The sequence below is a fragment of the Nyctereutes procyonoides genome, unplaced genomic scaffold (assembly GCF_905146905.1).
Source record: "Nyctereutes procyonoides isolate TBG_1078 unplaced genomic scaffold, NYPRO_anot_genome, whole genome shotgun sequence".
Classification (NCBI taxonomy): Eukaryota; Metazoa; Chordata; class Mammalia; order Carnivora; family Canidae; genus Nyctereutes; species Nyctereutes procyonoides.
The window spans coordinates 45333544-45358579 of record NW_026575131.1 but is presented as its reverse complement, the minus strand read 5'-3'; the positions used below and the strand labels follow the sequence as shown (position 1 = coordinate 45358579).

Here is a 25036-nt window from a genome sequence, read left to right as displayed (position 1 = left end):
CATCCATCCATCTATCCATCCATTTCTCCATCCAATCAGCTATCCATCCATTCCTTTATGTACTCATTCATCCTTCCATCAACCAGTCCATCCATCCATCCATCCACCTATTCATCCAACCATCTACCCACCCATCTGTTCATCTCTCCATTCAATCATATCTCCATCCATCTGCCCATACATGCATCCACCCTTAGCCCATCCATTCCAAATCCCTGATCTTAACTGAATATCTAACTAACCAAGAGATATTGGCACACCAGAGTTAGGAGCCCCTCTAGCACTCAGAGAGAAATAAGACACAGCAGTTAATTTAGCTAACACAGATGAAAACTCTACAAACGTATAAATCTACAAACCTAAACTATGTACATACACACAATTACACAATATACAATATTGTATATTGAAGTGCATTCCACAATTGTATGCATATATACAATTAAACCCATAGGCTACAATATACAATGAATTACATCTACACACAAGATATAATGCAATTTAAATGTAAAACATTTAGTAGAGTATCTAGCATATAGTAAATACTTGAGCAACATGTCTATTGTTACTTATGAACCTACACACACATTCAAAATTATATACATATGTACACATTGTTATTCACACAAATCAATACATACAAAATATATGCCTGATTACACCAGCAATTGTATACATACACGCAGTTTCATGTATATGTTTGTAAACTATGCCATATTTCATTCAGGCACAACCATACCTACAGTTGCTTTTAGATAGACATCATATTATGTGTAATTAGACATGATCATCTTTACACATAAGACACAAAATTGTGCACACACACATACGCACATAATGACCTCCGGAAAATTAACTGCACAGATAACACAACTCACTGGTTGAGGCAGGGAGTGTAGGAATTCTTGTCTTCCTCAATGATGGACACTATGAGAGTGATCAGCTTGGACCAAAAGTCAAGGTTCTTGATGCTGGGTCCCTGTTCCTCTGGGGGAACTTCTCCCTTCTTGGCCTAGAAGGGGCAGTGTAGACATTGGCCAAAGGGGCTCAGGGATAGGTGCCTTGGTTAGTTCATTATTGTGAGACAGGAGGTTAGTGAGGAAGGGATCCCATTAACACATGTGTGGTTCAGGTAGGAGAGCTGTATGAAAAGGAACTGAGTTCATGTAAACTGGCCCAAACAGAGGTCATGTCCATGCAGCTCAACAAAGCTTTATTAGACTCAACTCATAAAAGTGAATAGAACTGAATTTAGTTGGAAAAAACTGAAGCCCACTAAACCAAATGGGGCTGAAATGAATGCCAATCAGGCCCATTTAGCTTAACAGATGGAGGTTCTCAGAATTAATTCAATGAAACTGAACTTGGGCCAATTATACTGAATGGAGTGGAATTAAACTTAACTGGATTGAATTAAACTCAAATGAATTCAATTGGATTGAACCTAATCAACTCATCCAAGATCAACATCATCCTAAGTCAGAATAATAGAAATAAATCGACTTGAACTCAACCCAACCTAACAATCTAATTCAACTCAACTGAATCAATCCAATCCAATGCTATCTACTCAACCAAATCTAACATACTCAGGCCAGTTCAATGCAACTTTAACCAATCAGTGAAAATGAATGTAGCTAATTCAACTGAAATGAGTCCAACTCAAACTAATTAATTTGAACTCAACTATGCCTAACCTAACAACCCATCTCATCCTAACTCAAGCCCACTCAACCCAGTCAAGAATAACTTCAAGTCAACTGAATAGAAATAAATGGATTTTTATTCAATTAAACCCTGCTAATCCAACTCAGTTCTGCTCAGTAATTAGCCAAGAGCAATGTTGAGTCACCTGAATAGAAATAAATGGGACTCAACTCTTTATAGTTGAACTAAACCCAACCCAATTTAATTCACTGCACCTCAACCCAATTCAGTTAAAAGTGACTTGATTTAAACTCAGGTTGACTTCAACTTGAAGTCAACCTGAGTGTAAATGAACAGAATGAAATAAAATCTCACTAAATTGAGCTAATGTGTTATCTCCTATCAGAAACCCAAGGTGAGGAAGGGGCCACCTTAGCTCCCACAGTCTCCTGCAATTCCTCCATCCAGGGCTAATCACCCTGGGTTGAGTTTCAATCTATTTATCTTTTCCTTCTAAAAGGGTATAAGCTCCTCAAAACCTTATTGACAATCCTGGAATTATATGTGTAGATAAACACATGTTGAAAGATCTCATATAGGGACTCCTGGGTGGCTCAGTGGTTGAGCAACTGCCTTAGGCTCAGGGTGTGATCCCAGTCCTGGGATCGAGTCCCACACTGGGGTCCCTATGAGGCACCTGCTTCTCCCTCTGCCTATGTCTCCTCTTCTCTCTCTGTCTCTTATGAATAAATAATCTTAAAAAAAAGATTTCAAATAAATTGAGTTGAAATGACGAAAACTGACCTCTACTCAAGAAATTAAATTCAACATTTATTGAATAGTGATTCCATTAGTGATTCTATGGGAGCACACTGTATGCCAAACTCAACTGAGTTTAAAACTGAATTTATTGCGCATCTGTTGTCTATCAGGTGCTAAGCACTTACCTTCATTTTATCTAAAGATAGCATCTTTGAATTTTCTCCTCAATCCAGAGATATGGATTCATGACCTCATTTTACAGAGGGAGATACTGAGGCTCAGTTAAATCACTTAAGAAGGGGCAGACCTGGGATTTGGGCTGGGGTCTGGTTGGTAACCCCTATTCCTTTCTGCTTTATCTGGAGTCCTTACCGGGTCTGTCTGGTACTCCCGACTGTAGAGTTCATGACAGTTGTTGAAGATGTATTCATAAGTAGAGTTGAGGCAGGCTTTCACACAGTCTTTCACCACCTGGCTGGCTCGGGGTGGGCTCTGGAGTTCTTGCACCTAGAGGAGGGAAACAGGTACAAGTTGGCCCATCTGGGACAGGAGGACCCAGGAAGTGGCTACAAGTGGTTATGAGTTTAAGGAAAGGTAGCAGCATGAAAGCAGAGGGTCATTGAAAAAGGGCACTACTCTCCAGGTGAAATGTTGCTTGATTAGGAGCTAGGAGTGCTAGAAAATGCCCCTCAGGGGGCTAATAGGACTGGGTCTTCTTCTTACCTTCATCCGAAAGAAGGTGATGCTGGTGAGAAGGTCCACAGTGGATTTGAGGTCCTGGAGTCTCTCTGGGCTGCTGGCTGGGAAGTTATTCTGTTGGAAGGGAGAAGAGGGGTAAGATTATGGAAGAAGGCTGGGTGGGGTAGCAGTGTTTTAGGGGAAACACAAGAGCCCCCCCCACCAAGTTTCAGGAAATATGTGAAGGTCCATGAGAACATCTTGAAGCAACTGGGGGAGTCTGGTTGGATGTATCTAGCATGTTGGGCAGATGCTGCCCACATATGTGTACAAATGTCAAAGGAACACATTCCACATATTAATATGGGTCCTCCCATGTACACACCTGATGGGAGCTCTCCCCAGTGGGCACACACATGTGTGTAAGAATAAGAAAGTCATCATGCATGCACTTCTTACCCGATACATGGAGAGGTCAATCCGCAGGGAGTTGTGCAGCTGGTCCAGGAGCTTGACAAAGCGCTCTTTCTGAGGAAGGAGAGGAGAAAGACGGATGGAAGCAGGGACATGGGGGTCAAGTGTAGCAGCTAAAAGTGGCTGCCCTATTGGGTGAGTACTTACTATATACTAAGTGCCCCCCAACCACCATAGAACTGAACCCCTGTAATATTCATTTCCATTCTACAGAGGGGTAAATTGAGGCTTAGATAAGACAAGTGAGGGACCCCTGGGTGGCTCAGTGGTTTAGCGCCTGCGTTTGGCCAAGGGCATGATCCTGAAGTCACGGGATCGAGTCCCACATCGGGCTCCCCGCATGGAGCCTGCTTCTCCCTCTGCCTGTGCCTCTGCCTCTCTCTCTCTGTCTGTGTCTCTCATGAATACAGAAAGAAGAAAAGAAAGAAAGAAAGAAAGAAAGAAAGAAAGAAAGAAAGAAAGAAAGAAAGAAAGAAAGGAAGGAAGGAAGGAAGGAAGGAAGGAAGGAAGGAAGGAAGGAAGGGACAAGTGGCTGGTGCAAAGTCACACAAAAAGTCAGGTCCAGATTGGAGACCAGGGAGTCACACAGGGTATGACCAGCACAGCGTTGGGCTCTCCCTCCTCCTGCAGCCCTGGTCTCTGGGACTGACCCCGAAGTTGGAGGCAGCAAAGCGGTCAGAGGCGGACACGTTGGTGGAAGCGGTGGTGTGCGCATAGTAGGCATTGATGTTGGCAAGCAGAGTGCTCATGACGGCGGGCACCCCAGGACACATGTACTTGGAGGAGAGGCAGGCAAAGTGGCTGGTGGGAGGGAATGGGAGAAATTAGGCCTGGCATCCAGCCAGGACAGGCAGTGATCCCCCCTCCCCCCAGAATACCTCCAAGACAGCATCTGTGAGGGGCCCCCTCTAACCTCCAAACCATTCTTTCTGGCCGATTGTTTTCCAAGTTTCTCTGTCTCCTCTATGAGTTGCCCTATCTCTGCCTCTAACTCTGATTCTCACACTGTTATTTCAACTCCCAGAAATGGTACTTTCCTAACCTCCAAGGGATTACAGAATGCCCACCACACCCACACCCTCTTTGGATCCTTCTCCCAAGAACCCTTCCACCACTAGATCTGCCAATGTTTACTTGGTGACCCCCTCACCCCAGTTTCCTGCACCTGGCCCTCATGTCCACCCCAGCCTGCAGCCTCACGTCATGGCTTGGTAGATGGACTCGACGCCATAGCGCATGGCAAATTCATCCACAATCTCCTGCGCTGTCTCATCATAGTAAACTTTCCAGGCGTCGTCACCCTTGGCATCTGGGATCTTCACAACCCCATTGTTCTGCACGTCTGTCACGAAGTGGAACAGGTTCTGCCACCAAGAGGGAGAAGGCATCATGGAGAGTGCATTGAGGCACAAGGGGTTAGAAAGATCCCAGGTCCAGGGCAGCTTACATCACCCATACACTTATTCATTAATTTATTCATCTACTCTTTCATCTATCCACCACCCACCAATTCATTCAACTACCAAAAATTTCACCCATCCACTCACTCCTTGTAACACTTTAACCATATAACCATCCGTCTGTCCACCCACCTACCCACCTATCCATCTATCTATCCATCTACTCATTCACCCATTGATCCAGCTACCCCCAAATCCACCTGTCCACTCCTCTATCCTTTCATCCAACCATCCTTTTATCCATCCATCCACCCACCCATCTATTTAAACTTCCATCTGTCTGCCTGCCCATTCATCCATTCATCCACCCACCCACCATTCATCTACCCAAAACTTCATCCATGCACTAATCCTCCCTTCTAATTATCCAACCACCATCCATCCATTCCATATATCTATCCACAACTTAATCTGTCCATTCAGCGATCAATCCATCCAACTATCCATCACCTACTTATCTACCCATCAATTTATCCATCCATCCATCCATCCATCCCTCCATCCATTCATCTGACATCTATCTTTCCACCCAACTACCAATCCAACCACCCCCAAATTTACTCATCCATCCATCTATACTTCCAATAGTTCAACCACACATCTATCCATCCACTTATCCTTTTAACCACTCATCATCTATTTGTCCATTTAATCATTTATTCATTCAACAAACTGAGTTCTCTCCAGAGGCCCCCTGTTCGGGTCTGGGACAGATGGAAGGCCTGGAGCTGGGTAGTGAGAGTCTGCCTAGAGGTCAGGGAAGGCTACCCAGAGGAGGCAGCCCTGAAACTAGATGGATGGGGGTGAGTTTTCCAGGCAGAAGGAATGGCATGGGGGACAGTCTTGGAGGCCCAGGGAGTGTAGATGGTGTGGCTGGAAGAGGAAAGTGGGGCTAGGGCAGGCAGAAATGGCAAGTGGGAGCAATGTGGGAGATTCTAGTGAACTTTGAAGGCAGGGAGGAGCGGTGGGCCTCACCTCGTGCAGACAAGTGTACTGGACATGGTAGGGGGCCACCTTTTCCTCCCCTTTGATCTCCACACTGATGTGTAGCCGGATGGCACCCGATACAGCGGATTTGTCAGTCCGCTTGTCTGTAGAACAGAAAGGAATGGCTGCATCAGAACTTTCCAATCTGGGCCTAGGATATTTTAATGTATGCATGAGATTAAGACCTGGGTAACTTCTCAGATTGGCTTTCTAGGCTTGTGCCTCTCCCATTAGCCCAGAATTCACTAGGCCCTGTCTCTTCCTTCAACTAGGACTCCAGATCTTTCTTCCTTGCTCAGGTTAAATTCCTGAGTCCTCATCTTCCTCTTTAACCAGGAGCCCTAGACCCTGCTTCTCCCCCCCAGACTGGGCTCTCAGGCCCTGACTCTCCCATTAGATCAAGATCTGCAGAGTCCACTCATCTTAGACAGGGTTCCTGGGCTGGAGCCTCTCTCCTCAGACTAGGATCCTCAGGTCTTGCTTTCTGCCCCATCAGATTGGGTTCACAGACCCTGCCTCCTCCATCAGACTGGGCCTCACAGTCCTTGCCACCCACATCAGATTGGGATTCATAGACCCTGCCTCCCTCTTCAGACTGGGCTCCTAAACTAACTCCTCCTGACCCTGGTTTCCCTCTTTGGCTCTCTGGGACACCCTCCCTGTCCCTTGCAGAACACCACCCATGCTCACCCAGGTTGTACCACACGTCCATCTCGCCGCTGAGTGTCCGCACCTCGATGATCGTCTGTCCCAGGAAGTCATCAGATTCCCTCTTAAACCGCTGCTTCACACGGGATTTGATGTCATCATCCTCATCCCAGACCCGCACCTTGATTCGGTCTGAGGAGTTGTGACATTCACTGCAGGGTGGGGGGAGGCAGAGGCTGGAGTCAGGTGGCCGGCATACGGCATACGCTGCTCTTGGAGCCCCCTGCAGCTGCCCCAGCAGAGAGCTCCGCTGAGGGGGCCAGGGGTTTAACCAGGCACTTACAAGTGGAAGTTCTCCTCCCATACAGGGTTCAGGTTCCCATAGATAGTTTTTGTCCGTTTCTTGGTCTTCCCAACCTGGACAGTGACATAGGGGTCGCTGGATCCTGTCTTGTCCTTTGCCTGCAAGCCCTGGGCACAGACCACTGTAAGACACAAAGGACAAATACAAATATCAGCTCAAGGAGTGACACATGCTGAGAACAGTCACTGCCATGGGCTTCAGGCTGCTTACTGGGGACACCTGTGACATGGCTTGAGGGCTTTGTTCTGATCAAAGGAGTCCTTAGGGACACCCACAAGACGTGAAGGGCATGGTAGAGAGTTAACACTCAGGGAACCCTCAGCTGATGCAGAATGCGAAGGTGCCCCAGGATCACTCCGGGGTAGGACATTCTATACATTGTCCTGAAATCTCCAGCAGGACTGAGCTTACAGTTGCTCATGGAGTCACCTGTTTACTGGTGTCCCCTGCAGGGCTCCTTCCCTTCCTGCTCCCAGACTCATGTCTCCACTAGCACTGCGGCTTCCTGGGGCCACCTCCTGGATATCCATCTGCCCTGAAATCCTCATCTCGAGGTCTGCTTTCAGGGAAATTTGAATAAGGTTGGGCATGGGCATGGGGTAAGACTCCCACCCCTGGGTAGGACCACTCCGCTGTGTGAGCTCCACACTGTCACCCAGTGGTCCCCGGGGGAACTGAGCCCCAATCCTCCACAGCATTGCCTGATCATTGGCACCCTGTGTGGGTCTCGTCTCCTTCCCTCCCAGGCTCACTTCTCAACTCCCATGGCATTACCCCAAATTAACAATGTGCCCTCAATTCCTCTTTTCGGGGTCTGATTCTGGGAAGGCACCAACCAAGACTCATCCAGAGTGTCATGCACTCACATTTGGAGGCATTCATGCCCACCCACGCTGTGAGCACAAACACTCACACATATGGACATGGGAAAAGACACGGACACATTCGAGTACACTCAGCAAAGGAGCCATAGGAGGACGCACAGGGGACTGAGAAGAAGGGAGCCTGTGGCCACCCCAGCCCCCGCGGCCTCACCAGTGATGCTGATCTTGGCCGACCACTTGGATGTGCCGTCCAGCACGCTCTGCTTGACCGCCTTCATCTGCTGTGTATGCGCGGTCTTGGTCACAGCGAAGATCTCCTGGATGAGCTCAAAGATCTCAGGTTTGTTGCGCTCCCGGATCTTCATGCGGTCCTTGAGCACCATGATGATGTTCTGCGTGCGGTCCTCCGCCCCGTGCTTGGAGCTCTTTTCTGCAGCCCCTGCGGACGCACACAGCACTCACCGTCCAGAGCGCGCTCCCTCTCGGGAGCCAGAACCCCAACTCCCATTCCAGAGCTTCCTCGGGCGGCAGCGGCGAAGGGTGCTTTAATCCATGGGGGCTCAGGTGACTCACCCTCACTCCAAAGCTGGAGCTTCTAGAGCTTTCTACTTGCTCTCTGAATTCTCTACCCCTCCACCCTTCAGTCCCCCCTGCCAAGACCCCACCCCTTCTGTGACTCCCCCCCACACTCTGAACCCCCTTCCTCGCGAGCCAACCCTAACCCTAACCCGATTTTCTCCAGGGGAACCGCTGACTCTCAGTAAGGCCATCCCTTGCAGGTTAGCTAGCTCCTGGGTCCCGCCCCATCCCTCTCTGACCCTGTCACAAACCTTCCCCCACCCCCAATCCTGCAGCCAGGAGGCCCCGCCCCCCAATCCTGCAGTCAGGAAGCCCCGCCCCCACCTCCGCGGGGCCCCGCCCCTCCAGCCCCGCGCTCACGCTGCAGGCAATCTGCGTTGAGTAGGTCCTGGCACTTCTCGTGGCACTTGACCCCGCACTCAGTGCAGCGCATGCCCTGCCGCGCGATGCCCCACAGCAGCCCCTCGCACTCGTAGCAGTAGGTGGGCGTGGTGGCCGTCCACACCTCGAAGTTGTGCGGCGTCGTGCAGGAGATGGGATAGATTAAGGCTTGCAGGGTCTTCTTGTAAACGTGGTTTTTCTGAGGGGAGGGAGGGGGGAGGCGTGGGGCTCTGTCCTGCCTCACGCTCATCCCCTTGCTGAGTATAGTCAACTCTCAGTCCCTCCCCCTGCCTGTGCGACCACGGCTCCCTGCACAGATCGAGTTGGCAAGATGTTGCACAACCCAATTCTGGAAACCAGACTCTGGAGAGCGAGGAATGCGCGTCTCTGCCACACCCTCCTCCTCCTCCTCCTCCTCCTCCAGGAGCCCCCAGCCCAGCCCAGCCCTCAACCAGTGGAAGGGGAGGCCCCCCACGCACCAACTCTTCGTTGTTCAAAGTGCTGGAGGCCAAGGCTGAGGTGATGCCTGCTTTTCTGGACTGGACCAGGGACTGGGGCAGGGAGATCATCCAGGGAGTCACAGGGGTGGATTCACACCCAAGGGGTTGTCACCACAAGCAGAATCCACAGCCATAGTTTGGGGCCACAGCCGCGAATAGGAAAAACAGGTCACAGCAGCAGGAGCAGAACCAGGAAAGAATTGGAAAGTTTTACAGGTTCTGGGTTAGAAGTGTGCAGCCTCACACCCCTGACTCACCCATCCCCCACCAGACTCAAGAGCTGCACTTGGCGTGATTGCCAGCCACAGAACAAAACTACCAGCCACCCCATGAACTAAAGTCAGGGATCACCTGCTCTCTCCCCCACCCATAAACTTTAGGATATGGAGGGTCCTTCTCCCCAAAACCCATGGGTTGGGGCCAGTTGAAAGATCCTAGTGGCAGGGTGGATGGTCTGGGGAAGAGATGGAGATTGGAAGCCCAGGTTACCATCACTCACCATGGCCTAAGGTGTCCGTGCAGCAGATAGGGTAGAAATCAGATTACATTAGTTCCAGAGAACACTTTGCCAGCTCCCAGTCCCAGGACTGCCATGGGCAGTTGTATAGGTTGAGTACTGCTATGGCAGTCCTCCTCTGCTGGGGGAGGAGAGGGCCAGGGGCTCACCAGGTCGCTCACGAGTGGAATGGGCTTCCTCTTGCGGATGTCTGGCATGCTGTCAATGATGATGAGGCCACCTCCAGGGCTGCAACACACACAGGATGTCAAGAACCCAGGCTTCCCTCTTCCTCCAATAGACATCACTTGAGGCCCGGACATTACTTGATCTCCCCCAGGATTAATCGTATTTCCGGAAAAGATCCATTTAAGTCCTAGCCCCCCCCCACTAACCTCACAATGTGGACTTATTTGGAAGTGGGGTCATCGCAGATATAATTAGTTAAGATGAGGTCATCCTAGAGTAGGTGGGCCCCTTATCCAGTATAACTGGTGTCTTTATAAAAAGGGAGATGGCAATGTGACAAGAGACAGAGATTAGAGTGACACATTTACAAACCAAGGAACCCTGAGGATTGCCAGCAGTTACCAGCAGCTAGCAAGGCAAAGACGGGTTCTCCCCTACAGGTGTCAGAGGGAGTGTGGGCCAGCCAACAACTGACTTTGGAATTCTGATCTCCAGAACTATAAGAGAATCTATTTCTTTTTATTTTATTTTATTTTATTTTATTTTATTTTATTTTATTTTATTTTATTTTATTTTATTTTATTTTATTTTATTTTATTTTATTTATTCATGAGAGACACAGATTGAGAGAGGCAGAGACACAGGCAGAGGGAGATGCAGGCTCCACGCAGAGAGCCCGATGTGGGACTCGATCTGGGACTCCGGAATCACACCCTGAGCCAAAGGCAGACGCTCAACTGCTGAGCCACCCAGGCGTCCCTATTTCTGTTGTTTTAAGCTATTCATTTGTGATAGTTTGTCCTAGTGGCCCTAGGAGATGAAGACACTGGACACCAGCTTCCTCATCTGGGAAATGGGAGATGATGCAGTTGCCCACGTTTTGTTTTTTTAATTTGTTAAAAAATGTGTTCACGAAAAAAAAAATTTGTTCACGAGAGACACAGAGAGAGAAGTAGAAACATAGACAGAGGGAGAAGCAGCTCCCTGCTGGAAGCCTGATGCGCGACTCGATCCCAGGACCCCGGGATCACGACCTGAGCCAAAAGCAGACACGCTCAACCACTGAGCTACTCAGGTGCCCCAGTTGCCCAAGTTTAATGAAAATTTGAATTAAAGCAAATCTAAATAATATACTAAAATATTCATGAAGTCTTTCCCTCTGCTCAAAATTGGAAATAGGTATGTAGATTTACAATCTCCTGGGGGACACCTGGGTGGCTCAGCGGTTGAGCATCTGACTTTGGCTCAGGGCATGATAACAGGATCCGGGATCAAGTCCCACATCCGGCTCCCTGCGGGGAGCCTGCTTCTCTCTCTGCCTCTCTCTCTCTCTCTCTCTGTCTCTCATGAATAAATAAAGCTTTAAAAATATATATAAATAGGGACGCCTGGGTAGCTCAGTGGTTGAGCATCTGCCTTCGGCCCAGGGCATGATCCTGAAGTCCCAGGATCAAGTCCCACATCGGGCTCCCTGGATGGAGCCTGCTTCTCCCTCTGCCTGTGTCTCCGCCTCTCTCTGTGTGTCTCTCATGAGTAAATAAACAAAATCTTTAAAATATATATAAATAAATAATAAATAAAATCTATTCTGGAACGGGACGCCTGGGTGGCTCAGTCGATTAAGCATTTGCCTTCGGCTCAGGTCATGATCCCCAGACGTCGGGCTCCCTGCTCAGCGGAGAGTCTGCTTGTCTCTCTCCCCCACCCCTCATGCTCGCTCTCTCCTTCTCTCTCTCAGATAAATAAATGAAATTTTAAAATCTATTCTGGAAGGAGTGACTTCAAAGCTGATGGGAACAAGGGAGCTGGAAATGTGCGCTGTTGCCTCTTGGCAGTGTTGGCGTAGCTGGTGGATCTGAATGAGCCCTGCGGCGGAGGCCACTGTGGCCTGTACAAATTCACTTTACTGAGAGGTGCTCTCATCCCAAAGAAGTTTCAGGGGTGGCTCCTCTCCAGAAGCTTCCCATGGGCCGGTGAGAGAGGTGCCTGGCAGCCAATGACTCTGGACAAGCCCTGGGGTACTACTCACGTGCCAGAGCTCCCTGCAGAATCAGGCAGAGGCACGGTGACTCCTGAACGACATGACATCCGTGCTTGGCTGCTCCTCCTGCCTCCCCCTGCCTGCCTCACACATTTCTCTTGAGGGTGCTTCCTCCATAAATCATGTGTGTATCCCCGTGTCGGTCCCTGCTTCCGGGGCTCCCCACCCAGCACACCTGCTCATCTGGAAGTCACAGCTTGTGTCTCCGCGCCTCTGTGTGCAGAGGATGTACAAGGGAAGGCGGTCACCCTCCTGCTGCTAATTTTAAAACATTAGTGGAATTTAAAAATATCTTTTACATCTTCTAACCTCACCACTCAGATGCTGAAAGAAAAGAAAGCCCCGAAAATTAGAAACTTAAGAAGTCAGATATGACAAAATGCTCCATGGAAGCCCAAATGGTTCTCATTAAAGACCCAGCAACCACAGCGATGATCTGGGATATTTAAAAACCGGAATCAAAGCAAAAAATGCACTCCAGGATTACAGAGGTATTGCCGCCGGAAATAGGCTCCTCCTTTATCTTATATTTATTTCTAGGGGAGAATGGTCTTGAGTAATACAAGCGGCTGGGGTGAGGCATGTACCTCTTTGGACTCAGTTTCCCCACCTGTAAAATAGGAGTAGCCGGCCTCCCGTGGGTGTGTTATGAGGATTTAATGTGTCACTGTCTTTGGCTTCTGTCTATAGTGAATGTCTTAGGATAGAGGCACATTATTTCACCTGACCTGTCACTTGGTCTGTCCCCTGTCTAAATGGAACCCCTTGCTGCCCTCATGGGGCAGAGGCTATGAGGTAAAGCAGTCTCAAGCTCTAGGTTCAAAAGTTTCTTCTACCCCCACAATTCCGTTACTCACCCGCCTTTGAACCACAGCGATTTAGACATTTCTCCTTCTCCTCGGGCCTGTGGGACAGACAGATATGGTCAGTGTGGCAGCCTCTCCTCAGGCCAGGCTAGGCTCCCCACCCACTTTTGTCTCCCCTTTGGGCTGGGTCCTAGTCCTCATTGTGTGTTTTTAAGTTTTCTCTGGACCTCAGTTTGTCCATCTGTAAAATGGGGAGAGAAGAGCACCTCTTTATCACCAATCTCAGTAGAATTCGGTCTCCTTGTCTATCAGAACGGGGATGTGTTGGTATCAACTCCAACAAGAGCTCCTGCTCTCTATTCCTGGGATTCTCCGGGGCTGGCTCAAGTACTCATAAGAGTCTGTCATTCTTCCAGCTTCACCTGCTCATCTGATCTCAGACCCCAGGGCCTTTGCCTGAACTGTGCTAGCTCTTTTTTTTTTTTTAAGATTTATTTATTTATTCAAGAGAGAGGCAGAGACATAGGCAGAGGGAGAAGTAGGCTCCCTGCGGGGAGCCGATGCAGGACTTGACCCCAGGACCCCAGGATCATGCCCTGAGCCAAAGGCAGATGCTCAACCGCTGCGCCACCCAGGTGTCCCTGTGCTAGCTCTTTATATGCCCTCCCACCTACTGCACTTGACCAGCTTCCATTTATCATTCGTATCTCAGTGTAGACCCAGGGCTGACTTCCCCACCTCCTATGTAACTAAAGGGTGGCAGGGTGATGGAAGAGTGGGAAGGGTCCAGCTCTCTCTTCTGAAGTATCATTGAAGTATTTTGGGTATCACCTCCTCCAGGAAGTTTTCCTGATTGCCTTGGAATAGCTTTACACCCCTTCTGTGAAACCCAGAAGGCTGCCCATGTTTATTTATTTATTTATTGTCATATTACTGATTTCATTACAAGGGTAGCTGCTGTTTTTTCACTTAATTTGCTGACTTAATGAAAGTTATTCAACAGACTTTATGCTGTGTATTCTTTTCTCCCCTTTGCATTTAGAATCATGTGAACCTATTATTTAGTTAAAAAATAAAATTCTGGGTTTTTTAAAAAAGATATTTTTATTTATTTGACAGAGAGATAGAGAGAGCCAGAGAGCACAGGCAGGAGGAATGGCAGAGGGAGAAAGAGAAGCAGGCTCCCCGCTGAGCAGGGAGCCTGATGCAGGACTCGATCCCAGTACCCTGGGGTCATAACCTGAGCCAAAGACAGATACTTAATTGACTGAGCCACCCAGGTACCCCTAAAATTCAGTTTTAAAACATAAATTAAGAAAAAACATAAGAAATTTGGGGCACCTGAATGGCTCAGTGGGTTAAGCGTCTGCCTTTGGCTCAGATCATGATCCCGGGATCCTGAGATGGATCCTGGGATGGATCCCTGCTTAGCAGAGAGCCTGCTTCTCCCTCTGTTCCCTGCTCATGCTGTCACTATCTCTGTCGCTATCTCTGTCTCTCCCTCAAATTAATAAATAAAATCTTTAAAAAAGTAAGAAATTTGACTTGAAATTTCTGTGGCTTTGATGTTTTTTTTTAATAATCTTTTTTTTTTATGATAGTCACAGAGAGAGAGAGAGAGGCAGAGACACAGGCAGAGGGAGAAGCAGCCTCCATGTACCAGGAGCCCGATGTGGGACTCGATCCCGGGTCTCCAGGATCGTGCCCTGGGCCAAAGGCAGGCGCTAAACCGCTGCGCCACCCAGGGATCCCATGTAGCTTTGATGTTTGATGGTCTAGGACTTTGGGAGTTTATTTAGAACCTCCTATTGCCACCCCCACCCTAGTTTGGAAGGTCCCCTTGCATAAGGGCACTGATCTGGCGCCAACCCAGGGTGGCTTGAGCAACTGAAGAGATATATGAATGGCCTCAATCTTCCTGCCCATCTGAGCAGTCACCCTGACTCTAACGCTAATCTTTCACTTAATTTCTTCTCTGACCAGACCGCAGACCTTTCCCCAACCCTGACACTGGTACCCAATGTGACCTCAGGCATGGATTCCTCCCCCTAACACCAATTTTAACCCTGACCTCTGATCTCGAACAGCTGCCCTAACTCTGACCTCTATTCCTATCCCTAACTTCTACCCCTATCCATGAACTGGACCTCTGAATGGCATAACTATGACCTGGCTCCAGGTTCCAGCTCAACTCTTCTTCCCCACTCAGAATTCCAGCATGGCATGGGGGAGGCTGGGCTGGGCCTTGGTGGGGGCAGTTGGGGAAGAGGACCGGCAGGCTTGGGTGAGAACAGACGAAGCCAAGGTGTAGCTAGGGCCAGGGAGGGGTCCGATCGGACAGGGGCTGGGCCAGGAATGGGGGGACGACTAGGACAGGTGTGGATGGGGCCAGGTGGGCATGGGTGGAGCCATAGAAAGCCCAGAGTGGGGCGCGGGAGTGGGCGTGGCCAAGCCCTCCGTGGGCGTGTCATGGCTCGTGTGGGCGGCGCCTGGGAAAGGAGGGGGGGCGGAGATGATGGGCGTGGTGGAGAAGTGGGAGCACTGATCCCCTACCCCCAGCCTCACCCCCCCACCTCCCACCTCACCCCCCCACCCCCCACCCCGACCCCGCACGGGTGTGGGCGGGCATGGGCCCCACCCCGCAGGCGGCTGCTTTCACTCACCTCCTGCAGCTGCAGCCGCACTTTGTTGAAGGCTCGAAGCCAGTTGGCCTTGGCCCTGGACATGGAGTCCTGACCCTCCTGGCCTTCCTCATCCTCTCGTCGCCTGAAACTGGGGCAAGGGGCGTCGTGAGGCTCCGGGAACGGCCCTCCCTTGACCTTCCGCCCTCCGAGTGACATCAGGCCCTCCGTGGCCTCTCTGGCCCTTCCCCTGTGATGGGCCTCAGTACCCCTTCCGCTCCCCAACCCATGACCCCGTGACAAACTCCCCTCCACTCCCCAGGTCCATGCTGACCCCATCGCAGCACCGCTGACCCCGCGACAGCCCCTCGGTCCCCTCTCACTACCTCTCCTCGGACTTGGGGGGTTCCGGCTCAGGTGCCCGCTCAGTTGTGGGCACCTCCTCCGGTGCCGCTGGTTCAGGGGCCGCCTTGGGCACGTCGTGGGCCTCAGCAGGTACAGCTGGAGCCTTCTCCGCCTTCTCAGATGCCGCCGGCGGGAGGCTGACACGCTTGAAGTCCTTGGGCTCAGCCACGGCCACCTCTTCACGCTGGGTGTAGCTACCTATGTCATCAGGCACCTCCTCCTCCTCCTCCAGCTCCTCCTCATCCTCAGGCAGCTCCTCCTCCTCCTCCAGGAAGTCCTCCAGATCCTCGTCCAGCTCTTCGTCCAGTTCTTCGTCCAGCTCCTCCTCGTCCTGGTCCCAGCGCGGCGAGTCCTTGTGGTAGCTGACCGAGCTGTGGCAGGAGTGGTACGAGTCCCGGTCCCGCTCGTCCTCCAGCTCGGAGCCCTGCAGACTCTGCTCGTCGGGGTCGAAGTCCTCGCTCAGCTGTGAGCTGCCCTGGCTCAGTTCTCCCGAGGAGGCATAGCGGCTACTGCCGGTGGGGCTGTGGGGACGAGCCAGGGCTCAGCGGCGGAGGCACGGAGCCACCTCCTGACCCAGCCCCAGGGAACACCCTGAGGTTCCGTCACCCAGGCATCCACTCAGCATCGGTTAAGTACCTTCTGTGCACCAGGTTGTGCCCTAGGCACTGGGAGGTGGGGGTGGGGGGACACGGACACAGCCATGAACAAAAGAAACAAAAACTCCTGGCATTTCCCCCTCTGGAGGTACAGGCAGTAAACTGTAAGGATGACATCAGTGATCACTGATGACCCACGGTGCCTCACTCCTGTCCACGCACTGTGGAGGCTGCAAATGCTCCTCTCACATGCTGGGGACCCCACTCAGCACCCTCACCTCCAGTCTTTGGAGGCTTCGTGCTCCTGATGAAAATTCAACATGCCACGCCTGGCTCCTGATGTCCCCAAACCTCAACCCGGTCCTCCTACCACCAAGCCTCCTCCATTCACCAGGGACCCATGCCTCCCTGCCTCTACTCCTTGCCTCCACCTCCACTCACAGCCCACCCTGCAGTCTAGCTCCTCCGCTCCACCTCAAAAACATTTGCAAAATGCAGCCACTGTCTGGCGCCCTGGGCCCCACCCTAGTCCAGGCTCTGCCATTTCCACCAGATGCAGCCCCAACGTCCACTCCTGCCCCCAACAGGACCTGCTTCCCATGGAACCACAGAGGAGCTTCTTGGAATCACAAGCGCAATCGCATACCTCCCTGCCCCAAACCCCACTGTAGCTCCTTAGAGCCCTGGGAATAAAATCTGTGCCGTGCCCCACACCCAGTGTGGCCCAAACCCTCCAGCCTCCCCACATCATCTCTCTCAGTGCTGCCTGCCCTCCCCTCTGCTCCAGCCACATCGGCTTTCTCACTGTTCCTCCAAAACCCTACACTCATGGCCCTCTCTAGGCCTTTGCCCTGGCTGTGCCCTCTGCCAGGAACCCCTCTCCTCACCTGCTTTATCTGGCAAAATCCTTTGGTGCCCATCGAAATGTCACTTCTTTGAGAGAGTTTCCCCCACCCTCTGGCCAAGTCAGGTCCTAATATGCCCCCTGGATCGTGGGGACATGACTAGAAGAAACATCTATCTCTGCCTGAGGGTGGCAGCGTGACACATGGGCCATCATGCATCCATCTAATCATTCATTCAGTCACTCAACAGGCATCATTCCTTGTCTTAAATACTTCCTCCACTCTCAGTGACTGGGACCTCTTTCCCAGTTCCAGGGATGCTGTGGAATCAAAAGGGGGTTTCTCCCTCTAGCTATTGTTTGCTAATTTATGAGTTTAGTTGATTGCTTCTTAGTGCCCATCCTTGTAGATGGCAGGAGACAGGTGGGGGATCATCAGGTATTTCCTTGCTGGAAAGGACTCCAAGCTCTCTCTGCTGATGAATACCCCTGAGGTCCACCTGCAACCCTAGGCACCACAGAAATTGCCCCAGGCGTGGCTTTGGGTTCATCCTCGCAGTCTGGCTCTGACATACTGAGTCCCAACACAGCTCTCACCCCACTCGGATGTTTCCCCTGGCTCCCATGCCCCTGAGTTAGCCACCCAAGGGCCTTCTGCATGATCTGGCACTCGAATCTTCTGCATGATCTGGCACCTCGAATCTCTCCAGTCTGTGACTGAGAGGTTTCCTCTGCCTGAAATTCCCTTCATCAGACTTCTCATTCATCCTTCAAGGACCATCTCCCAGGCACCTTCCTCCAGGAAGCCCTCCCTACCGTTGCCCACTGCTATAGTGTCCATTCCTGTCCCTCCTTCCAGCCAAGCCTGACCTGTGGGTTGGGATATTTGTGTCTGGCCCTGTGTCCCCAGCCTCTCAGATCACCCAGCACCAGGCAGCACAGCCAGGATGCCTGGGGAGTGCAGCTTGAGTCACTCTCAAGGGAACGCAGGCTATTTCCGCCTCTGCATCCTCTCCTTCTGAAATGTCTCCCTCATCCCTGTGTGGCCTGACCACAGCACAAGAGGAGGGGACTTCTCTTTCCCCAACCTCACCCCTCCATTCCATCCTAGGAATGCCCACAGTAGACAGACTCCTCCAACCAATCACTTCCTGGCACTTTCTCTGGGTCTGCTGCTAGGGTCATTCTCCAGCGCTTTTTCTCCAAAACAAGACTTTTCCTTCTTCTAAAAAGTTAATAGTTTATTAATATTTGATATCTTACTCTTAGCTATTTCCAACACGTTGAAACTTTGTTCCCATAATTGCTTATGTCGAAGCCAGCTCGAGTATGCAAATGAATGCGAGTGATGCTTTTAGTGAAGGAAATGTATTCTTCGGGGAACAAATATTTTGGAAAAAGACCCACAACCCAAAATCACACCAGGCCATTACTTGGTACCCAGTAGGTTCACCCTAAATACTAGTCCTGGGACACCTTGGTGGCTCAGTGGTTGAGCATCTGTTTTCTGCTCAGAGTGTGATCCTGGGGTCCAGAATCCAGTGCCACATTGGGCTCCCCACAGGAGAGGCTTCTCCCTCTGTCTATGTCTCTGCCTCTCTCTGTGTGTCTCATGAATAAATAAATAAAATCTTTAAAAAAAATAAACACTGGTCCTTATGACTTACCAGCTGTTGTGACCTCAAACAAAGGACTTAACCTTGTGCCTTGATTCTCCATCTGCCAAATAGGACTAATAGTATTCCCACTCAGAGAATTAAGCGAGATGACAAAGGGAAGGTGCGTTGGTCCAGCACTGGGCACATGGTTAGCTCCAAACTCCATTATTTGTGCTGTGTACCTAACGGTCACTGTGTAGCACTTTCAGACACCACCCTAAGTGGAATATTTACAAATATTCAAACTGCTTGATATCATGTTTGTCATCATTCAGTTTGGAAACCAGGGCTGGGGTGATCAGGTCAGCGAGGAAGGAGGGCCCACACAAGAGTCAGCCTCTCAGGCTTGAGGACCAGCACCTGCACTGAGATGTGCCATGGTCCATGAGCACCAGGGGACTCACCTACTGAACAGATCTAAGGACAGCCTACTTTCAAGGGACTAGTGATGATGGCTAGACTGAACAGGGGCAGCTCCAAGTCACCGTGCCCATGGCTCCCATTCAGAAACCCAGAGTCGGGCCATTAGGGAGGGCTGGGCAGGACCATGCCAGGACCACCAGCTGGCTGCTTGCTGGGCGTCCTTCCAACATCACTATGCTTCACCACCCTCCACGAATGCTTGTCTCTTCCTCCACCCGCCCCTCCCCTGCCCAGTCAGAGAGCACACAGAAACCAGTGCCCTTAAAGGGAGCGCCACGGCACCCCCATTTTCAGGGGCAGCTCTCAGGGGCCTTCTGACTTAGCCCTCTTTCTTCAGCCAAAACGGATCGTCTTTTACCAAGTGTATGAGATTTTCTTACAAGATCAAGAGTAAAGAAAGGGCTCTATTAGGGCACCGGGGTGGCTCAATGGTTGAGCGTCTGCCTTTGGCTCAGGTCGTGATCCTGTGGTCCGGGGATCGAGTCCCGTATCAGGCTCCCCTCAGAGAGCCTGCTTTTCCTTCTGCCTGTGTCTCTGCCTATCTCTCTGTGTCTCTCATGAATAAATAAATAAAATCTTTAAAACAGAAAGAAAGAAAGAAAGAAAGAAAGAAAGAAAGAAAGAAAGAAGAAAGAAAGAAAGAAAGAAGAAAGAAAGAAAGAAAGAAGAAAGAAAGAAAGAAAGAAAGAAAGGCTCTATTACCCACCAGAAAGTATGAATGCTGCTTTCCTAAACCCACTTACCTCCATCTCCAGCTTCCCTGAGTCCCCTACCCCTCTCTCCACTCTGGGGCCCAGAGCCAGGTACACGCACATGCACACGCATCGATCCCCTTCTCCGCGGTGTTTACCTGAGGGCCCGTGGCTCGGAGAACTCCTCATAACTGTGCATGGAGTCACTGTAGGATTCCCGGGAACCCAGGGGTGGCGGGCGGACAGAGTACTGGTGGACTGAGGCATTGGGCTGGGATGTAGTGTAATAGGGTGGCGGGATGCTATTGCTTGTCTCGCTGCGATAGTCACTGTCACGATCATCCACTGCACTGTCAGGGTCATCATCTAGAACAGAGAGGAGGGGAGGGGAGAGAGCGAGGAGGGGAGGGAGAGAGAACACACAATGAAAGCCAATCCCAATCTCTCAGACTCCTCAGACTAGGGAAATCTTCAGTGGCTGCTAACCCAAGCAGGGGAATCTTGGCCAGAATGAATAAAAGACCTTGGGTCCTGTTAATAGAAGTAGAGGCTTTAGGATAAGGGAGGGGAAAACTCTGCTTTGCCAGTCGGACTGGACTCAGAGTTTGGGGTCCAAAGTAGGTCCTACAATGTGAGAAGGAGAAGGACAAATTGGAGTGTGTCCTTCAGCTCAAATGTGAGCACGGACTTTGCTAAAGTCCAAGCTCTCTGAAAACAAGAGGAGTTTTTCCATCAGACGGTGAGCTTCCCATAACAGGAGTCACACACTCAGGGAAAAGTTTAGAGGGAAGTCAGGAGGACAAGGTGGAGTATAAATTTCCTTTAACTCTCAGAGATTTCCTGATATCCAAGGGTGTGGATCTTAGGTCTGAACTCACACGTGTGGGAAGAAAGAAGGGGCTCCGACAGATACTATAGTCCTCAAAAAGGATTGCATTCTTAGTTAGCAAGACCGCCACACACTCAGAATCTATCACTAAAATGGAAAAGGGTGGAATTGCTGAACTTCAAGTGTTTTATGAGAATTAAGGGACATTTTAGTTTGGTTTATTTTCCTTGATAAGAAGAGAACAGTGTGGAAGGATGTTAGATTGTAGTGGGACGGGAGAGACTCCATTTATTTAGAAAGTGACACTTGAGGGGCACCTGGGTGGCTCAGTCATGAAATACCCCACTCTTGATTTTGGATCAGGTCATGATCTTAGGGTTGTGAGGTCAAACCCTGTGTCTGGCTCAGTGGGGAGTCTGCTTGAGATTCTTTCCCTCTGCTCCTCCTTGCACCAACCCCCCCACCACCACCACCCTGGGCACGTGTGCGTGTGCATGCTCTCTCTTAAAAAAAAAAATAGAAAGCAATACTTGAAAATAAATGGGCTGCAAAAAAAAATTAAATTAAACCCCTGACTGGGTGGTCTATGGTACTCTCAGCAATGGCATCAATTTACTGGTGATATTAAATACCAAGAGGGCTGCTTGCCCCTTTTTATGCCTGTTAAGTTTTTTTGGCTCATTTCCCAGATGTTTGTGTGCTTTTATTGCCTTATTATTTTAACCTTCTAAATTTTTTCCAGCTAGTCGTGTCTGTTTCTATATATTTGACAAGTAGATCCTTTTTTTTTTATGTTTACCACATCAAATTTATTTATTTATTTATTTATTTATTTATTTATTTATTTATTTAGCATTCTGAGAAACCTTACATTCATTTTCAGCTAGTGAAGCTGGCCTTACCAAGGTGATTCTGGCTTCCTGGTTTCTCATCTGACTTGGACCACTGTGACCTACAAGCTTTTTATCCTGTCCCTGTCATACGTGGCCAGCATCTGATTGATGCGCTCTGTGCCATCATCAGTGCTGGCATTTTAGGCAGAAGCAGATGTGAATCTCCATGGCTCAGACCCGCAGGCATTGGGGTGGAACTGTGAGGCCATAAAAGCCTGAAGTGGGGGATCTGAAACCCAGACAGTACCCCCTGGAAGTCTGGACAATTTGTCAGTGTCACCAAATTGTTCCCTTGACCAACTGGTTTTCTATCCAATTGCCTGGGTGTATAGTCTTTAGGCAAATGGGCATTCTTCCTACCAAACTGTTGTTGACTGGGCCAAGACATTTCCAACCAAATTGCATGAGGCTGTGGGTGTGTTCACCGAATTATTAATTTTTTCCTGACAAGCTGTCTTGTTTTGGGGGCAAATTGCTTCCTATTGGATTCTTTCTGCTTCTACCCAGACTCTGCTTCTTTTACCAAATAGCTTTTTGCCAAATTGTCTGCTTCCCAATAGGTATTTTCAACCACTCTTGTTTTGACCCAATTGTCTTTGTTCTTCCTGATCCAATTTATCAGCTTTCGCCAAACTGGTTTCAGCCAAAATTGTCTTCGTTTTTAACTGTACTATTTGTTGGTGGCAAACTGTTTGTTACCAAGCCCTCTTGTTTACCAAATGCCTATTTTGGCTAAATCGGTTTTTGACAAATTGTTTTGTATCAAAGTATTTGTGAACAGTTTCCCTGGTCCTGGAGGGAGGGCATAGTGGAGGTTGTCCATCAGGATATGGGGGAGGGGGCACCGGGTGGAGGAGCTCCCAGCTGGTGGGGTAGAGGGAAGGAGGAAGATTCATGCTCAGGCTAGAAGACTGGATTTCTCTGGGAAGAGCAGGACATGGATAAAAGGGAGCGATTCCTCAGGGAGGTAAATGAGCCTCCAGTTGTGGGGTAGGGGGTGTCTTGTCTCCTTCCTCTGGGGTTAAATTGGAGGAAGATGGGGTGGGGGTGGTTTGGGAGCTGAGGTCTCTGGAATGCTATGTGCCTGCTGGTCCCTGCCCGGCTGCTCCTTCTGAGACCCTCTCACTCCCTATCTACCACCCTCTGAGTGACACTGGAGCTCATTTCCAGGTGGAGGAGGAAGACAGGGAGACAAAAAGAGGAAGGAGTCACAGGAGAGGAGATGACATTATACATGGGGAACGCGGGTGGGAGTGGGAGAAGGGGTCACAGCGCCCAGCTGGAGACAGGCAGGTCTCTGGTCTAAATGCCCACTCCTCCCAGCTGAATCCCTCCACCCCAGTAATAGTGCCCACTCCCCACCAAACAAAGCAGGACCCTCAGGACAGACATTAATGGTCAGGGGACAGGCAGGCACGGGAGGGGCCTTGCCAGTCGTCAGGCCCTGGTGTGCACACCATAGACTCCCTGCTTCCCCGGTGGCGGGACGGGGGCCTCAGGTTTGCCAAGGCACCCACTTCCCCACGGCCTCCCAGAACATCAAACTGAGTACTTACTCTGCTGCTCACCCCAGCCAAAATAATTCCAGTTGCCTACAAAGAGAAGGGGCAGAGATAATAAAAGGGAGCAGGAAGCGGGGGGGGGGGGGGAATGGGGAGGGGTACTCCCCCATCCTCCTCATTTTCCCCATCTCCTCCTCAAACCCCAGGACCCCGATCCCCTCCTGCCCTGAGTATCTTCTCAGAATATCACCTCAACTCCTGACATTTGTGACACCTTCAATCATCACCTTGGGAGGGAGTCAGAATAGCCTCATTTTGCACAGAGGCTGCAAGCTCAGCCAGAAAGTAATAAAGGGGGCACTTGGGTGCAGGGTTTTCCAACTCTGAACTCTGGAGTCAGCAGGCCCTACTCTTTCCCTGCCCTTTCTGGAATACAAGGAAAGAAACACTGAACTGGTGATCTAAACTTGGAAACAAAAAAAACAACAAACAAACAAACAAACAAACAAAAAACAAAACAAAAAAAACTTGGAAACACCCATGATGAGTGGGTTGTAATCATTCTGCTCCTTTTGCAGGTGAAGAAACAGGGCCCAGAGAGGTAGAGTGAGCAGCCTAAAGTCACACAGCCTTCAAGCATCAGGGCCAGGGAGAGGACCACATCTTCCCCCGTCTGTTCATCCTCAGAACCTGGCATCTTGGGGGAAAAAAATGCCTTGGACTGGAATCCTATCTCCTCTGCTGCTTGGCTGCCCCCTCCAAGAAATGGAGGTGACGAGGGACGCCTGGGTGGCTCCGCGGTTGAGCATCTGCCTTCGGCTCAGGTCCTGATCCCGGGATCCGGGATCGAGTCCCGCATCGGGCTCCTTGTGAAGAGCCTGCTTCTCCCTCTGCCTATGTCTCTGCCTCTCTGTGTGTGTGCCTCATGAATAAATAAAAATCTTTAAAAAAAATAGAAATGGAGGTGACGAAACATTCTTGAAAGAACTCAGAGGTAAATGCTGGGAGGAGGTCTCCATTCTCAAATTGAGCCCACCACTCACTTCAGTCCACCTCTCCAGGTGTTTGTTCTTTGTCATCTGCTCCTGCCTCCACTTTCTTACTGTCTCCACCCCAATCCTTCAGTGACTCCACTCACCAGGGAGGGGATTAGTAATTACTCAGGGCAGTGAGGACTCCTTCCCCGGTAGAGAAGTCAGAGGACTTTCTCAATAGTACCCCCATATTAAGGTAGAAACGGGGCCCCTCAACTGCAGTCCCCCAGCTCCTCCACCCACCAGGCTCCATCATTACCATCCTGGGCATGTGGGGGGGTTGACAATGGATACAGGGGAGACTGTGAAGGGGGATGAAAGGGGGATGGGGAAGCAAATGGAAGAGGAGAAAGAGGTCGAAAGGTGGGGTGGGGTCAAAATGTCTGGGAGTGGGGGCTCTGCCCTGAGACTGTTTGGTTTGACACTTCCTTCCCACTCCGGAGGACTCGGAGGACAGACATCTCCTTGGCCCATGTAGAACTGGTCTAGGTGCGTTGGAGTATCCACAAGGCCAAGGAAGATAAACACTCCTGAAAACTTTAGCCTCGATGGAGGGACAGTCAGAGGAACATCATCATCATCATCATTATCAATAGATGCAGAGCAGTGGAAAGAGAAGCACAGTTGGAGTCCTTCAGACCTGAGTTCAAATCCTAGCTCTGCCTCCTACTGGGTGTGTGACCTTGGGCAAGTCGCTTCTCCT

General features: G+C 50.2%; 1 protein-coding gene across 1 annotated transcript in view; it reads right to left on the bottom strand.

The window, feature by feature from the left end:
* Positions 1 to 25036, bottom strand: part of UNC13A (unc-13 homolog A) — a 64598-nt gene that overhangs the window by 23551 nt on the left and 16011 nt on the right. Inside the window, exons 8-26 of the mRNA XM_055344298.1 lie at positions 23354 to 23389; positions 20234 to 20441; positions 15844 to 16383; positions 15500 to 15608; positions 12888 to 12934; positions 9971 to 10049; positions 9804 to 9809; positions 9284 to 9355; positions 8784 to 9003; positions 8056 to 8283; positions 7000 to 7141; positions 6699 to 6868; positions 5997 to 6112; positions 4762 to 4925; positions 4212 to 4362; positions 3547 to 3615; positions 3133 to 3222; positions 2782 to 2916; positions 879 to 1012 (exon numbers count right to left, since the gene is read on the bottom strand). Coding sequence (XP_055200273.1) covers positions 879 to 1012; positions 2782 to 2916; positions 3133 to 3222; positions 3547 to 3615; positions 4212 to 4362; positions 4762 to 4925; positions 5997 to 6112; positions 6699 to 6868; positions 7000 to 7141; positions 8056 to 8283; positions 8784 to 9003; positions 9284 to 9355; positions 9804 to 9809; positions 9971 to 10049; positions 12888 to 12934; positions 15500 to 15608; positions 15844 to 16383; positions 20234 to 20441; positions 23354 to 23389 — 2716 coding nt within the window. The remainder of the gene's footprint in view (positions 1 to 878; positions 1013 to 2781; positions 2917 to 3132; positions 3223 to 3546; positions 3616 to 4211; positions 4363 to 4761; positions 4926 to 5996; positions 6113 to 6698; positions 6869 to 6999; positions 7142 to 8055; positions 8284 to 8783; positions 9004 to 9283; positions 9356 to 9803; positions 9810 to 9970; positions 10050 to 12887; positions 12935 to 15499; positions 15609 to 15843; positions 16384 to 20233; positions 20442 to 23353; positions 23390 to 25036) is intronic.